Source organism: Hoplias malabaricus, chromosome Y (genome assembly GCF_029633855.1).
Source record: "Hoplias malabaricus isolate fHopMal1 chromosome Y, fHopMal1.hap1, whole genome shotgun sequence".
Classification (NCBI taxonomy): Eukaryota; Metazoa; Chordata; class Actinopteri; order Characiformes; family Erythrinidae; genus Hoplias; species Hoplias malabaricus.
In genome coordinates, this window is record NC_089820.1 from 73,935,478 (window position 1) to 73,953,473 (window position 17,996).

The 17,996-nt window shown below is 40.8% G+C and overlaps 1 protein-coding gene across 1 annotated transcript in view; it reads left to right on the forward strand.

Moving 5' to 3' along the window:
* LOC136679723 (CMP-N-acetylneuraminate-beta-1,4-galactoside alpha-2,3-sialyltransferase-like) overlaps positions 1–17,996 on the forward strand; it is a 91,733-nt gene that overhangs the window by 7,971 nt on the left and 65,766 nt on the right. Inside the window, exons 2-3 of the mRNA XM_066658389.1 lie at positions 13,724–13,871; positions 17,751–17,819. Coding sequence (XP_066514486.1) covers positions 13,763–13,871; positions 17,751–17,819 — 178 coding nt within the window. The 5' untranslated portion in view covers positions 13,724–13,762. The remainder of the gene's footprint in view (positions 1–13,723; positions 13,872–17,750; positions 17,820–17,996) is intronic.

Here is a 17,996-nt window from a genome sequence, read left to right on the forward strand (position 1 = left end):
CATTATTCTCTAATCACACAGCCTTGAGGCTTATCAAGGCTTATCTTTTATTCTGTGTGGTGACTTGGAAAACAACACCGGAGACCAAATACGGCATGCACGCATTTTTATATTTTATTTTATTTAATAAATAGAAATGAATCAATCAAAAACATATCCATTTGTATGTTTTTTATTTTACTACATAATTTGAACGCAGCAGCTTCTCCCTGTGTAAAATCTTCATGATGAATGGACCAATATAATTGCTACAAAATGACTTAAAATCTTTCTACATTGACTTCCATTGAAAGTAAAGTTTTTTTTAAGATCAATGTTTATCACTGGACTGTGATGATTATGTATATAATGCCCTGTGATGGACTGTGATCCGTAATTCGGAGTAGTCTCACAGAAACCCTGAACTCGATAAGCTGTTACAGATGACAAATTAATTAATGAATATTTTCACTGTCCAATTTAAAAACAATGTAATGTAATGCCAATATAGAAAGATTTCATTCCATGTAATTTTGAAGCATTTCTATTGGTCCATTCATCGTGAAATTGTCACATTGTGTGAAGGACAGCAGCTGTGTCAAAATGATGTAGTAAACTAAACATCCAAAAACAAGGAGATACATGTTTTTAACTGGACAGCGATGGCATATAAACTTGTTGCTATCCAGTCTACAGCAGGATGGGGAGCTGAGGCACCTCTGATCTTGGAGAAATATCATACCACATGCGCAGTGTTCTCCCCCTGTTATGTTCAGAACAGCTGCATTCAGTGCCTGTTCATTTACATGATAATGAGCCACTCGCTGTTCACCCCAACACTGAGCACACAGCAGTGAGGAGAAAGGAGCAAAAGCTCTGGTTTTTAGCCGTTTTCGCTCAGTTCTCTTTTTTCTCCGTTTTTACTCAGTGCTCTTACATTTCTACTCTCGTTGTGTCTGTTTTGCTGTATTTAACTTGATTTTTGACACAGCTCCAGGGACCTGGAGGTTGTTGGTTTGATTCCCGCTCCGGGTGACTGTCTGTGAGGAGTTGGTGTGTTCTCACCGTGTCCGCGTGGGTTTCCTCCGGGTGCTCCGGTTTCCTCCCACAGTCCAAAAACACACGTTGGTAGGTGGATTGGCGACTCAAAAGTGTCCGTAGGTTTGAGTGTGTGAGTGAATGTGTGTGTGTGTGTGTCTGTTTTGCCCTGTGAAGGACTGGCGCCCCCTCCAGGGAGTATTCCCCGCCTTGCGCTCAATGATTCCAGGTAGGCTCTGGACCCACCGCCACCCTGAACTGGATAAGAGTTACAGATAATGAATGAATGAATGAACTTGATTTTTGCATTCTCACATAAACACTGTTCCCGTGCTATGATTGGAGGGGGACTCAGGCGAGGGGGCGGGGCAATTCTAAAGTCTGCACTTAATGGCTTGTTTTGTCCATGTTTTCTGACTTAGAGCACACACAGAAAACTGACTGTGGTCTTGGATCGGTGGCCTCCAGATCCACACATTAGTGTGAACATGCACTAAACAGGGGATTTTTTAAAAATCATAATAAATCTACTTTAATGTGTGCACCTGTCAAATTGTGTCATGTTTGTCTTCTACTATTCTCACATCCCCAAAGCATGGCATGCTCTGCTCTGAAAAGGAGAAGAGGCACAGGCTTTCAGTCATTGTTTCAGTGTCTAGAAAATAAAAATACCACTGTATGCAAACGTTTGGACATCCTGGGTCCATAAGTCTTCATATTTTCTTTTTTTTTTTCAAATATACTGTGAATAAATAAAACTAAATGCACCACACCTTTCAGAAATGTGCCACTTTTAAGTTTTGTAAAGAATGTGGACAGATGCATGCGTAGCAAAAAGGGGGTAGTAATGAGGGGGTGGAGCCAGAGTGAAGCCAGAGGTGGAGTGATCCATTCTCAGGGAAAATCCAAGTCAAGGCGTGTTACTTATTTTCACTTGGGGAAAAAATTCAAACATGTTTTGTCCAGAGGACATGTAATTATAACTAAGTATGATAGCTAATGACCTGAGTCTATAACTGATTAATGGCTTATGAAATGTATGATTTGTGGATTTAGGTTCTAAAAACCTACAAACATCTAGGTTCTGTATAATGTGCTAAATATTGAAATACACAACATAACTAAACACCATGGTGAGCCTGCATCTGTCCCAGCGGTGGTTGTGAGTGGGTAGATAAAATAATAATGACGATAAAAGTAATAATAATAATAAATGTAATTTATAGCAACTTTTTCATACCAAAGGGACATTATGAAAAAAAATCAAACAAATAATCACTTTGCTGTGATCTGTCTTAATCAGAAAACATGGGATAAAATTGCACTGCATTTTATGTAGAGTGAGGCACTTCATGTTAGTCCTTCCTCTGATTAGATATGCTCTTATCTCAAGGAAATTATATTGTAATCATCTAAGGAAAGAGGTATGTGTTGCAGTGTTTGGAGTCTTATTAATGTATCATGGTTTTTCTGCCTGAGCCAGGAACTGAAATCTAGGCTATATTAACTAGATTTTTAAGTTGTGATGATTACATACGCTCCATTTCATCTCCAGGACTTTTATTATGTTCTTTTATTTTACACAGATTTGTAATTATAGATTACAAATACTTTCCTCTTCTTCTGGAGAAGAGAATGTAAAGAACCTTTAGTTAATTTGACTTTAACTCCACTGCTTTACTCTTAGTGACAATAATGTACTTCTACAGTACCTTTTTTTCAGAGTGTGTAGCTAACATTAGCGGATCAGTATCCTATCTAACGGACGCTAATGTAGTTGTTTTCTGCAAGCACTGTTGACTACTGCTGCCTACTTCTCAATTTCAATTGTTACTTCTACGTCAAATCGCTGCCTTCTGTGGCAATGAATAATGGGCAGCAGACCACAAAAAAAGTGTAACCCACTAACCCAAACCAACCACCAAACACTACTTCAGCTAACACCATTCCTCTCAGTGCAGCAGTGGTGCAGCAGTCTTATCTGAAAACAGTCAGGATGTGGATATGATGAAACTGAACACAAAGATTGCACCAGTGACTAAATGTTGTTGGCTAAAAAGTGAGTGAGTATAAAACAGATGAATTTGAGGAAATTAAATTTAGTTTACCCCTTTATGGTGTAAATTTAGTGTCATGCTCAACTTCCTTCTCTCTGATCTCATTTACGTCAGCACCCTTCAACTTTCAGCTGTGGTCAGAAGCTTCATGCCTGTTAAGTCTCGGATTTTGGGGTCTAAAGTTCATGGAGGAGGTATAGCAGGTCTTAATCACAAGGAGTTTGTGGATTGGGTATAGCAAGTTTTAGTTGCTTTATGGAGCTCATGGAGCAGGCATAGCAAATTTTAATCACCCCATGGATTGCTTGGGGCAGGTATAGAAACTTTTAGTCACTTTACAGAGCTTGTGAAGTGGGCATAGTATGTTTTAATTGCCCTACAGAACTTGTGGAGTGTGTTAAGGAGGTTTTAATCACTGTAAGAAGCTTGTGGAGCAGGTATGGCCAGTTTTAAATACCAAATTAGAGTGGGTATAGTTAATTTTAATCACCCCATGGACCTTGTGGAGAAGGCATAGCAAATCTCAGGCCCCGTCTACAGAGACTCGTTTATTTTTACAAATATCCATGTCCTGACAAATATGAAAACCCAGTAGGGGGCCATAGTACCTCTTAAAGAGACACCTCAAAACACCAAAATGCACGAGACAAACACAGAGGCTTAAACCCAAATCACTCCATACTCCCTATGTGGTCCACTATGCAAGTCATGAAATTACACTACATGCATTATATATTTCTAATACAGCCTCATTTGTATTTATTCATATGTGGGAATCTGAAATCTAGTTCTAGCTGCATGTACATTATAGTTTAATGACGTATTTACTTCTAATGAGAAGGATGTATACACTGGACCCACATGAATGACTGCTCCGCTCATTACTGAAATACCATTGACAACTATATGACAAATGCTTTGCCACAGATGGTGGTCTGGCAAAACTAGCCTTGCCTGATTTGGTTCAATTTGTTAAAGGTGAAGTTCACTATTGTAATCAAAAGACATTTTTATAAAATTCAGATGTTTCCTCACCATTTGCTACTCTCCAATCGATTTCCTCGGAAACCGGTCTAATGTGTTTTTTTATGAAGCCACTGTGTATGTAAATGAGTAAAAAAACAAACTGTCTCAGTCAGGTATGCTAGGCTTTCTCACTCGTTCTCTCTCTCTGCTCAAGGCAGATGATTCTGGAGTTTTTTAGACCACTCCAAATGTTGAAAAGCATGAACCAAAATATGGATATTGCTCTATTCCTGCTTCACAGGTGGGCAATATTTACTTATTTTTGCTGTTTCGGATGACTCAATTTGGAAATGCCTTCAAATTTGAGAGATGGCTAACTGCATTGCAAAAGTGCTACTTAACTAAACAACTCGAGTTACACGTGAGTTTCTGTGGGAATTCAAACAGTGAATTAAAACTTACAGACGAGTTCAACTTCAGTCACGTACAAACAGCTGTTGTTTGTTCTCTCTAAACACATGAGGGATATCTGTCACAGGACCTTATCTTTAACTTATCATTTCCCAGTAATGTAGGTTTTCAGGGATCAACAAGTACTTTTCTGCTGAATTTGAATATAAAGATATTTTTCTCTGCATTCTTAAAATAATAACTGTCACTTAGGCTTTCAGAGCTTGCACTGACAAAACATTTTGAAGGCCTACCATATATTCTTCAGGTCATGGCACATTGCTTCTAACGTGTTGCATCAGTGCCTTCTCTCTGTCATTTGTCTATGGACTTTTTAGGAGCAAGATCAACAACCACTGTGGAGTATGGGACAGATGTTGTCATTCCCAATTATATTCTGTTAAATATTTATTCTTTAAAAACCTTTAAAAAGCGTCTCTCTCTTCAGGTGACAACACAAAGGAAGCCAACACTGATTCACGATCCCTGCATTTGAGTACAGGCTGGTATCTGTTTTCACAATGAAATAAATCATGACTCGGTCTTAAACTCTTGGCACTGCCAGCATTGGCCTGTAGGGCGTTTTCCCTTCAATTGCAGTGTGCTATTAAGATTGATCTTGTCTTCAGACTTGTTACAGCTCTTTCTTTGCCAGCTCTTTAGGGCCCATGACCATGTAATAGTTTTGCCTGTACCATATAACTGGGCAACCAGGTCCCTCCCTCAGAGGGAGACGAAGAGAGCCATTGTCTGAAAGTGAAAAATTGGCAAATGAAGTGAACTCAGTGAGGTGTTGCCGGGTTGGTAGTTTTTGAAGTACTGTGATTGGTTACTGACCTTCTGTAGAGGGGGATATGGGTGTGGCTAACGGGCTCTGGCCTCATTAGGTGTGACTGAGCTCACCTGGTGGTGATTAAGTGGAGAGAGTAAAGAATGTGAACTCTCTGCACTCTGTTTGGCCAGAAATGGCTGTGAATAACATTGTGTTTCTCAGAACCAGAAAACAAAAACTTTGTCAGATTTTGTGTGTGTGTGTGGGAGGAGAGAAAATAGGAGTACAGACAAGAGATTGTGTGTGAGTGAAGAAAAATCAAACAAACCAAGCAATTGTAAGAGAGCAAATCATGGAGGAAGGAAAATGTATTTAGGGCTGTCACAATTATTTGGAAAAAAACACAATGTACATTTCCAAACAAAGAGTGATTTAAAAGAGTAGCTTAGTTGGTAGTTTTAGCTTCTCTCTAATCATTTATTAGGACCTGACCTTGTCTGCATGTAACCAGATCATCACAGTGATGTTGAATTATAACGACTTATAATAAGACTTCCTACAAAATTAGAAGCTGATTAATTAATGTCTTTCATTTCATAAGAAATCTTGTAAGCAAGTGTCCACAAACTTTGCCTGTTGCTGTGTGTATACCAGTGTTTCTGGGTTGTGTGATATAACAATAATACCGTATACCGCTGTATTTAAAAATGTGGACGGTATCTCAGTATGAATGCTATATATGACGTGTGCCATAAAGGCTAAGCACCACTTAATGGACCTCCATGAATATTTCACATTATTGTAGGTACTGACATATATAAGTATGAATTCAAATGAAAATTAAAAGCAGCTTAATTTGCTTTAAAACTGACAATTTTATTAAATTGACAGGAAAACCAGAGCTCGCTACGGAAATTCTTGAATGAATTTCCTGCTGAACAACGCTTAGGTAAAACACCGTTATGACTGACTGTTACGACAGTATCTAGCTAAATAACCAACATTGTTCATGACAATAGCCTAGCAATAAGCTAAACTCAAATTTAGAGGTACCGTTATTCTTGTAAATGTGATCGAAGTCGAACTCGAATTCCTCCGACACTATAAACCTCCGTAATGCAGCTACGTAGCCGAGTATAATCTGAGCCACCGAGTTTAGCAAGTCAATCTAACGTTAACTAACACTAACTAAAACAGGCAAAGTAAGTGTCCTTACCCTGTTTACCTCCATGTTACAGAGGCTCTTGAACCCCTTTCGTTGGTGTCCTTACATGCCCATATTGTTGGAAAAGCGCCAGTGAAATGAGCTACAGATAACGGAGTGAGTGGATGGTCCTTTCCAAAGTGCCCGTTTAAAGTTGACAAATTTAGTCCATCTTCTGGATATTTTGGGATCTTTGGGCCATTTGTGCACAGATGTCCCACTGTACATTGAATGATTGCAGCCAAAAACAACACACCTTTTTGTCATTTTGCATTAAATTAAGTGTAACTTCTAGAGTGTTGTCCACCGTCTACGTCACAGGCAAGACGCCTATTAGAGTTTCCGAACACCGTTGGGGGGGTTGGACCAATGGTCTTTTAAACCTTATTACTTGAATTAGTAAGAAATAACATGTTTTCTGACTATCAATAAACACAAGTTAGGAACTCAAATTCCACTGTATTTATTTGTTTGATACTTTCATAGAGCTGGTGCTTAGCCTTTAAAAGTGGGCTAAAATGTTCATGTGCATTTAAGAGAGTGACAGAGAGGGGGCGCTGTGGGAGCTCAATGACTGCTGATGTCACGGTCTGAAAACAGGTGGTGAAAAACACAAGCCCAGTAGCCCACCGCAGTTGTAAGTTTAGCTCTGAGTTTGGGATAAAAGAGAGAAAGACAGTTGCAATCAGGCAAAATACTCTGAAAAATCCTTCACTCGACTTTGTGCTTTATTCTCTAAATGTGTTTCAGTGAGCCTCAGTTCGCCGATAAATCTGCTGCGGTGTGCTAAACCACAAGCGCCTGCTAGCGCTAGCTGCACTTCTAAAAAAAAAAGTGTACACGGTGTTATTTCGCTTACTTTTGAACTTTCCTGTTCCTTCAGCACCACTTGCTGAAATTGACTCTCTCAAAAATAGGTTTTTATCATCAACACGCGTCAGTGTGCACTGACTCGCTGTGTTTAGCTAAATTCAATCAACTTTGTGTACACAGATCTAAAGGCTCAGCGCAACCTGACAGCACCCTCTCCCCTTATACCTCCACAGTATACCGTGATAATATTTTGAGACAGTATGACGGTATGAAAAAGGTGAATACCGCCCATCCCTAGATGGCACAGTCAGAAAAGAAACATTATCCTAGTAAAATTCAGACCAAAGCTCTGGATGAGCTGACAACAGATTACACAGTATTTAAGTGTAAATTGGAAACATATGGAGATACCTCAAAACAGTTTTTAGAAAGTCAATCTTTCTGAACTAAGTTTGGTGCTACATCAAAAACAGTGCCCTGTTCACTAATTAGTGCACTTTTCTGGGGTTCGGCCATTTTGTAAGTGTCTGAAAACAGTGCACAATTTTCAGTGTACTCATTTCACTACCCTGAATTCTGATCCATATAATAGTGCACTATATAGTGTGTAATATTGGGATGCCATTTTAAACATGGTTTGGGTTAGTGTCTCCTACAAATTTGATTGGTTCCCTTTAGCACTTCCCTGGTTCAATGTATTTCTAATTGAAGACTCATGCAGCTACTTCATGGTCTCATTTACACTGACATGATGACCCTCAGTTTGGCTTCACTGGATGTAAAGTCTCTAGATGGTTCAGTACAGAGCTGAGAGTGGGTGGACCTCTGTTTTAAAATGCTTGGTAATACTTCACCCCTAAACAAAGCTCATTAGCTCATACATCCTTCCTCCTGCTTCTGTTGTAGTCATTGCACGACTTTAGAAGGCTTCAGATAGATACACAATTTCTCATGTGATGCAGTACATATCTACATGTTTAAGAACAACCCACAACATTTACAAATCCCAAATGTCTTCCTACTCCATAAGGGACACAGTTATCTTTTACATAATTTTGGACATGGTGCCCCTCAAAACCTGGAAAATCCATGTCACGTTTCTTGGCTCTTCCTTCATTGCTGGGAAGTCTGAATACTGAGTTAAACAGATATAAAATAAGAAATGAAAATAATTATTTAAAAAATGAAGCAAATGTCTGGAGAAAAAAAATGAAAATACAACCTGCTGTATTTAATGAATTTGACTTTCTAAATATATTCTGTGTTGTCTGCTGGCTGCGTGTTGGGTTGTGGTTGTGATGCAGTGGCGGATGCTGGTCTTTCAAGGAGGGGAAGCTCAGTTTCAGCCTACATCATAAAATGTGTCGGTTTATTTATACGTAAATTCTACCCTCTGTTCCTTTTTAAGAAAATGATCTGTGACCCTGTCGTACCAACAAGGCGTCTTTTCCAGGGACTTGACTAGTTTCCTCTCAATGGCCAGCAGAGCTAGGCTGCTTAAACGGCCTTGGCCCATGTGAAGTGTGTCCGTCTGTGCTCCCACGGATCTTTACACCAAAGGATCGCTGATTCGCTCATTTCGCTGTCAATCAAAAAGGGATTCAGCCTCAGACAGATCATCCAATCATCATGCAGAAGCTGAGCGTCCAGGCGAGGCCAGCCCACTGCCCCATAGACCCCCAGAGACGCTGAGCGTCTGATGGGCGGGACAAAGCCCAGCATTTATCCAATCACTCGTCTCGTTCCACTGCACTTCGCTGCTTCGCTATTGAACTCCGTGGACGCTCAGCATCATCACTGTTTAAAGCACTGTGAAGTGCTGGAATGATTGAGAGGAAAGCCGCGTCATTACCAGTGATAAGAAGCTGATTCTGAACAAAAGCTGAGTGCGTTGTAGTGCATATTTATTCAATGACATGTACACACAACAGTATATATTTGATCACTTATTTTTTTTACATTTTAGGGGAAGCTGAGCTTCCCTTGCAGTCTTAGAGCAATCGCCTCTGTTGTGATGTAGTACAGACGTGTTCTTGTTGGATTCAGATCACACTCATCTCCAGGGAATGCCTGAGCTGTGGTGTTTTCATTTATTTCCCCAGTTGAAACTTAAGACTGCATTTTTGATGAAGTTGAGACCATATTAAGATTGCAGCTCTTGCAAAAGCATTAATCTCTCACATCTACCATTACTGTGTCTAGAGGACAGACAGTGCCCCATATAAAGAGCAACTTACTGGCACAGACCCATCTGACAACACATGCAAATCCTGATGGGAGTCCAGGCCGTTAAATGAGCTCTGGAGGAGTGGACGCAGCACTGGAGGTTTTGGTGAATGTTTTTAGTGGTCAGTGGTCGGTCTTTGCTGACAGAGAGATGAAGAACAGGAAGGAGTGACTGCATCATGGAGGGAGTATTAACTGACTTAGGTTGAGAGGTTTCACTGAAATTTATATATAAGCAGTTCAGAAGAGTCTAGGCATTCTGGGATTTCTGCTGGATTTCACTCAGGCCTCTCATTAGCTGGAATAATTCTGATAACATTGTAACCTCAAGATGCAAAGGATCCTGAAAATTGGGGGAAAAAAAGTTCAGAAAATGGAAAATTGGCATAATTTTGGCACTTACCACTGTATGGTACCTACACTACTGGACTCTGGTCCCTGGTTGCATTTCCACTACCACAGCTGCACTACCATGTATCTTTTCCACTTGTAGACCATTGCCCAGAAATGTACCGTTGTGAGTCAGATAAAACAATGTGATCTGTGCTGTAGCTGGAGATTTTACAGATGGCGGGTTTGTGCTGGATGTCTGCATTCCGTGACGTAGAGTGACGACTCTCTCTGGACAATCAGTGCTCTGCAAGGTTTACACGCCACGGTTTAGTCCCTACCTGGTCCAGGACCAAATTTACCTGATGGAGAAGCAGAAAAGCAGAGAAGAGTAGCAATGCTATAACTTTCAGCGCTACAGAGCAAGTCGTAGGAACAGGAGGGTGCTGTTTTTGAGCTTGGTTGAGTCTTCTCCACTCAGTAATGGCAATTCTTTTAGTTAGAATGAACACATAGGCGGTTGTGGGTTTGATTCCCACTCCGGGTGACTGTCTGTGAGGAGTTGGGCCGCCTTGCGCCCAATGATTCCAGGTAGGTTCTGGACCCACCGCGACCCTGAATTGGATAAGCAGTTACAGATAATGAATGAATAATGAACACATATTAATTAGAGCACCTTTAAAGGTTACAGTTACGTTAAGAATCAAAAATATATTATGATTGTTTTTGAAAATAAAACCAGACCGAAAAACAAGAAATATGGTAAGATAAAGAGCACGTAAAGGGTAAATTAACTTAAGCTGCTAGGTCCACTTGAAAAATCCCCTACACAGTGATCACTTGTGGACACACAGGCTCCTGTTGTTTTTCCCTAGACAGTTAAGTGCCATTGTCCTGCACAGTCATCCTCGCTGTCAACAGAGTCAACTATTGTGTCTGTGTTTAAGGAAACACCGTTGGCCTGTTTGACTGATAACCAACCAGCGGCTGTGACCTAGGTCAGTATGGACTGCGGTCAGTTGCCTAGGCAGCTTCCAGAAACATGTGCCACTGTTCCTTTCCTCCCACTCCCTTCCTATAGCCCCCTCTTATCCCCTGGAGCAGGCGAATATTTAAAGGAGGAAACAGTAATTTTTCCAGTGAATCTCCTTAATGTTATGTAAGAGCTGTAATACTGACACCTAGTGGTGTGGGCACTCTGTGGATTGTAATCTGTTTTATTCAGAGACTTTAAAGGGGATGTCTACAATTGTGGGGAAAACGCTGTTCTCTCTGGTTTGTTTACATTCAGAAGCTCTGCATCGTTTAAAGTGGAAGAGTGTGTTTGAGTGAGAAGTGACTGTATCTTGTGGGTGGCTGAAGTTTAACTTTTTTGTAAGTTTTTATTCACATAGGGTCCACATCAATGCTTACCTTTGGCATGAAAATCGGGCTTCATCCTACAAACTCCAGATGCTGTTTCTATGCTGTGAGCAGAGAGAGAGAGAGAAAGCCTAGCATAGCACACTGAGACACTTTTTTTTTACCCATTTACAGACTCTGTTTCTAGTGCAAACCGACTGGACAGAAGCAAATGATGAGGAAACATCTTCTTCTGAATTTTTATTAATAAATTGTGAACTTTGCCTTTGAAGTTTGTGTTTCAAATAGGAAAAAAATAAGTAAGTAAATCACGCTTTAGGGTCCCCTGGGGGATCCTCTCTTCAGGTCACTGTCTGTGAGAAGTGTGGTGTGTTCTCACTGTGTCTGTGTGGGTTTCCTCCGGGTGCTCTGGTTTCCTCCCACAGTCCAAAAACACACGTTGGTAGGTGGATTGGCGACTCAAAAAGTGTCCGTAGGTGTGAGTGTGTGTGTGTGTCTGTGTTGCCCTGTGAAGGACTGGCGCCCCCTCCAGGGTGTATTCCCGCCTTGCACCCAATGATTCCAGGTAGGCTCTGGACCCACCGCGACCCTGAACTGGATAAGGGTTACAGATAATGAATGAATGTGAACTTTGCCTTTGAAGTTTGTGTTTCAAATAGGAAAAAAATAAGTAAGTAAATCATGCTTTAGGGTCCCCTGGGTCACTGTCTGTGAGAAGTGTGGTGTGTTCTCCCTGTGTATGCGTGGGTTTCCTTTATGTGCTTCAGTATTTTCCTCACAGTGAAAATGCACATTAGTAATTAGGTTGGCTGTGTGAAAATGCGTGTGATGCTGTAGACAGAGTGTGTTCTTTAAATCTGGGTGGGCTCTGGACCCACCAGGACCCTGATCAGGATAAAGCAGCTCCATTAAGGATTTTTGAATGCATTTAAAGAGGTGGACTAAACCTGTTTGTGATTTAAAACTATTAAGACCTCAATAAGACCAGAGGTTATAACCAGTCACCATGTGTCACCCAGTCACATTTTTTTAACTCAGGGTTTCTCAGCAGTGCGTAGCTGACTGGCATATTTGTCGTTTGTGTGTGACTGTAACAGCGCAGCTTTATCAGGACAATGCACATGACTCTGAGCATGTTGGATTCATCACTGACCAGTGAAAATCAGCTGAGGGACATGGAGCATCCCAAAATAATTCATTCAACCTCATCGCTACATCGTATCCCAGCTGTTCCCGGCTGTGAAACCCTGTGTAGATGCCTCTGTCACTCCAGAGAACACGGTTCCACCACTCCATAGCCCAGGATTAGGGCGATATATACCTCCCTAGCTGACGCTTAATGTATTGGTATTAGGCTCATGTGCAGCTGCTCCAGTTTCCCATTTTCATTTCATATATTTTTATATTCTGACATATGCTCTTCACTCTCAGTAAAAAGGTACTGTATAGGTACATTTTTGTCACTAAAAGTACAAACATAGTAGGGACCAAGATGGTAGAAACTAAAGGTACATTTTCATTTCAGGGAGTGATAATTGATCATAAATTAAGTTGGAAACAACATATTACCAACTGTAATAGATCTCACTATAAGGCAGTGGTTCCGAAAGGTGGGTGCGGAGCTATTGCGGGGGGCGGCGGCAAGGCAAATGAGCTACTCACGTTTGAGCACTGCTAGCAAAAGATGGACAGGTTTGTGAGAGCGTTATGCAGCAGATGAGTTTTCTCAAGCTATAACTTCCAAATGGAAAACAAGAAAATATGACGAGGCATATCTCAAAGCAAGCTCATACCAGTCACTGAAGAGATGTGGGGATTAAGTGTGTCATTTTTGCAGCGCAAATGTGCAGGTTTTAGGCTTTGGGACCCATTGCTTTATATATGCTGTACTGTCATAATTCCATATATGACTTACTGTGTAGAGGTGTAGGGAAACGGGTATAAAACCAACACTAATTCAGTATTCATGCTTTAATAATTATAAATCGATCAGATTATTATGACTCCACCAATACATTTTTTATTAATATACAAGCTTTAATATTCCACAGTGTAGTTGACTTTAAAATCACAGATAATGTACAAAGCACGTCTGTGAACATCTGTGGCCTCGTCAAGAGTTAATTTGTAGACCTCACCGCCTTAACGTGTGTGAGACCATAGCACAGTTCTATACACTGAATAGCGCTAATGCTAATAGCACCAATGGCTAATGAGAGGGCCAAACTTTTGACTGGTACTGTGTGTGTGTGTGTGTATATAAAAACTGAAATAAACCCAGATTAAACATTGTAAATCTACCTTTAAAAGATACAACAGTGTTGAAGTGTTATTGTGTAAAATAAAGGAACATACTACCATCAATTCAAAAGAACTTAAAAATTTTAGTGAAACACATTTTTGGGCACACCACCCAGCCTCATTGATGTGCTGCCCTCCTTTAGGACTAGCATCAGATTTTGTGGACAGACTGTTCTCTCGTACAATCTGAACTCTTCCCTTGTCCTTGTGTGTGTTCTCCTGTAGGCGAAGCGACAGATGGTACAATGTGAATGACTGAGGATCATGAAGGCCACTCACAAACTGCTGTTTGTTCTGTGTCCCATGCTGGTGCTGGTGTTCATCTTCTACTCCTCCGGGAAGCTGCATCTGCACGGATGGGGCCAGAAGCCACGTGAGTTGACACCTTGCTCACCTTCTGTTGGTTCTGTCTGTTCACCACGCTGCCCTTCAGTCTATCCACCCTCTGTTTGTGAATCGTTAAATGATTAAACATCTGTTACTTGTTTGTTGTTTCCTGTTTGAGTGATAGCAGATCTGTTTCAGGTTTCTGTTGTGTGTGTGTGTGTGGGGGGGGACTATGTTTAATTTTTAACTAAATAATTTGAATGTAATGTAATCAGTGTTTAGTATTGGTGAATGAATGTAGAGTTATTTAGTATCAGAAAACAAGTGTGGGTTTGGAAGAGTTTATACACACTCCCTGTTTATTCATTTTGTGAGGCTTCATTATTGTGTGCAAGGCAGGAGCATACCCTGGACAGGACACCACACAGACACTCACCCAGTCTCTCTCTCTCTCTCTCTCTCTCTCTCTCTCTCTCTCTCTCTCAATCAAAGGGTATGTGGACAGTGTGTGGAATAAGATTGCTTCAATTGGAGTCCAGTTGTAGCGGGAGGTTATTTTAATTTGTTTTAAAAATGATTCATGTAGTCGATATAAAAACTGTGTCAGGTGCTTGTAAATCACTCTATACGAATTTAGAGAGCCTCAAATGTGAACTTCCCCTTTGTCCCTGCGTCCTAGAGCCGAACATTCCCCTGATGTTCACATCCTCCACCACTAGAGGGAGCCACAGAACAGTGGAGGAGATTTGACTGTATCTTGTGTGACGCAGTATCTCAGCGTCCGGACTTGTTTTAGACCCGACTCTGAAATTATTACTGAGACACTTCTGGACTCGGTTCTCATTCCCTGTGTTAATTTCAGAACTATAGAGCTCCTCATATTAAAGACCTTGGTTTTAACAGAGACACTTTTTTTGTAATTCCCCAACAAACAAACAAACAAACAAACAAATAAATAAATGGCAAAGGCCATTTTTTTTGAGATATGACAGACTGATAAAGGGAACACGTGATGACAAAATCCCTTGTTCAGTGTTTGTTCACATTTAATGTGGTGATCTGGAGCCCACTAACACACACACTGTGAAACAAGACCACCCAGTCTGTTTTCTGTGCGCTGCCTAAATCTGGGGTTACACTACACGGGTTTTAGCCCAATTTTAATCCTAATTTCCAGTCAGGCCCAGTCTGTACTAGTTGGTTGTAGTCTGCAGACTCTGGTGCAGTCGCAGGTGTCAGTCGGGAGGAAAGTCATGTAGTGTGTGAGGGGCTCTGACTTCAGACCAATCGTTTCAGACCAGTCAAACATGTTTCATTTTTTTCCGACCCAACTTTGGACGTTGTCGCGTAGTGTAAACCCTTCACCAGCTCAAGGCTGAAAGAGTCCCCTCAACAGCCAATGAGAACAAAGTAAACACAGGCTCTTGCAGTGGAGCTCCTATAGGAAGGATTAAACAGTAAAACTATGACAAACTACAATACGTTACATAGAGCTGGATGCACATGTCTCCAGATAACAAGTATTAACTGTAGGAGAACATAGTGAGCCACAAAACTTCCAATCTTTATTTCAGCTTTATTCTATTTTTCCATTCCACCTTAAATGACACAGCATTGTGGAATTCCCTACGGTTACTGCCAATTTTTCTGAAACATTCAAGGTGGAACATAGCCTCAAGTATGCGTTATCTCCAGCTCCCTCTGCAGGGTGTAGAGACTACGCCGACTAAGTGTTTAGTTCAGGAGTTTGGGATTGTGTAGTTTGTGCCTGACATTTTTCCAGTCTCCATAAAAATCACCAATAAACAGTTGTGTAGTGTGAAATAACCAGTCTGTTCATAATCTGCCCTGACTTTAAAGGTCGTGTAGTGTCTCCAGGCCTTAGGAAAGAAAATGTGGGATAAAACAAGCCGTTCCAGTCCTGCGCCAGCAAAGGCGAGGTTAAAGGCAATTTTTAAATAATAAATCAGTTTGAGGGAATGTATCTGGAGTAAAATTAAAAAACAGTCATTTTTTTGCCATCTGCCCAAGTTTGTGTCTTATGTTGATAGCAGACACTTTAGAATTGCCCCGCCCACTCATCTGAGTCTGTTCAACCACAGCACTGAGTAAAACGGAGAGAACAGAGAAGAATGAGGACCGAGCACCTCTCACTTCTGTGCCCTCGGGTCGGGGTGAACGGCAAGCGGCTCGTTATTATTTAAAGAGACAGGTGCTGTTTAGACAGGGGGAGAACGCTCTTGTGGGGTTTTGATGAAAGCAGGTCACAGACATTTTCATTAAAAACCAGACCTGTGTTCCACTGTGGAGAAGAGGGGGAATACACTGCCTTCACATGTGGCACCTTTTCTACTCTTGGGTTAGTGTGCTGCTCTGCTCAGTGTGTGTTCCTGCCTTGTGCCCAGTGGGGTGACGATGAACTGGCTACAGATGATGAATCAGTAAATCAATTTTGTCCACTCACACGTAACAAATCAGGTTTAAACAGTGCACTGTTCATTCAGAAAGAACATCCTAGTCCTCTCTCATCTGCTCTGACTTTATGACAAAAGTCTGGCGAAGTTTGAAATTGTAGTTCAGCAGAATTGTTGGGGATGTGATGGATGGCTTGGTATTTAGAGCATGTCAGTGATTTGGTTTGTGTTTTAATTTCTCCAACTCTGTCACCCTGAAGCTGTGTGGAAGAAATGTGGCGAGATGGATTATAAACACTGCATCCCTACAGCTGCTCCTGGTTTATTTTGGAAAATGGCACGAACCTGGGACGGTCTCCTTTTGAACCTCGGTCTCATTACGCAAGCTTGTTGGGTGAAGTTGTTAAGATGAATCGCAGGGGACGGCTGTAAAAGGGTGAGGGGAAGGAAGCTCAGCCCTGCGTGATGGTGAATAACAAAGAGAGGGCAGAATCTCCCTGATCTGTTTAATGTGACAAAGGGTCATCTCCGTCAGCACGGGCACGTCCATCTTCAATCCACCGGAAATCTAGAGTACAAAGCTTTTATTTTGTAAGGCTTTAGTAGGAGACAATATTATACTGTGTTTGTTAGGTGTGCGTTTACAGAAATGAGAATTGTTTTCCCTTTAATAGATAAGCATGAATTTAATTAAAATTGTTGCTGAACGTACGTTAAAAAAAGGTATTTTTTATGTACATGTAATTTTCCATGTACTTTGTTCTGTATTTCCATTTCTTTTTTGTTTGGATTCACTGGGCCATTTATAAAGCCAGCTTCAGTAATCATCAGCGAGTGTGGGCTGATATTTAAACTTGCAGGGAGCTTCTGACCCATGTTGGAAATGAGAATGTGGTCTTTTTCCTTTCGTTTTTTTGGACCAATTTTCAAACATTTATCTTTTTATTAATTCTGTTTTACCGGACCAGTGGTCAAGCTGGCTTCCAAGTAATCATCAGTGAGTGTGGACAGATATTTGGGAATTTATGTGGAAAGGGCTGATTCACATGATTAAATGAGGTGTGATCGACCACAGTGCCATCAACTGGTCTCTTACTTGAGCAGCTAGTTTTGCTGGATGAACTATACTACACATGTAAAAGAGGTTTGGGTGACAGAGGGGAGTGAGTTTTAATATTAAAAAATTTCAATGTTTTAATGTCATATAACCAAACAGCAGGCTATGAATGACCTCAAATGATTGTATATGTCCTCCCTGTACAGTTAAATCCATCCTCTAAGGAAAAGCCCTGTGTCCTTTATGAGGCAGGTCACATGAAATGTTGCATGAAATAGAACATGCTATTGCTGGAAAAACATGGACTTGTGTGTTTCAGTAGATTATTGAGCCACTTTGCATTCATAATTTCACTAATCACATATTCCAGCATGTTTTAGGGTAGATATTTGGTAAATTTGCACCATTTATTTGTTTTGGAACAATGCTGATGTTTAACCCTTTTGTTTCACAGATGTAGATGTGGATCCGACTGTTTCTGTAATGGTTACAAAACCTAAACCTAAACCTAAAGTGATACCAGGTAGAAACGCCACTGTTCGGTACTAAACCCTTCTGCTCTGATGATGGTGGGACTTGGTGGAATAATAAATAATAGAAAAAAAATTAATAACAACCTTTTCTGATCTGGTTTCTCTAACACTTCCTCCTCTTAACCAAAGCTGATTCTGTCCTCGCGAACTGAATCCACTAATCCAGA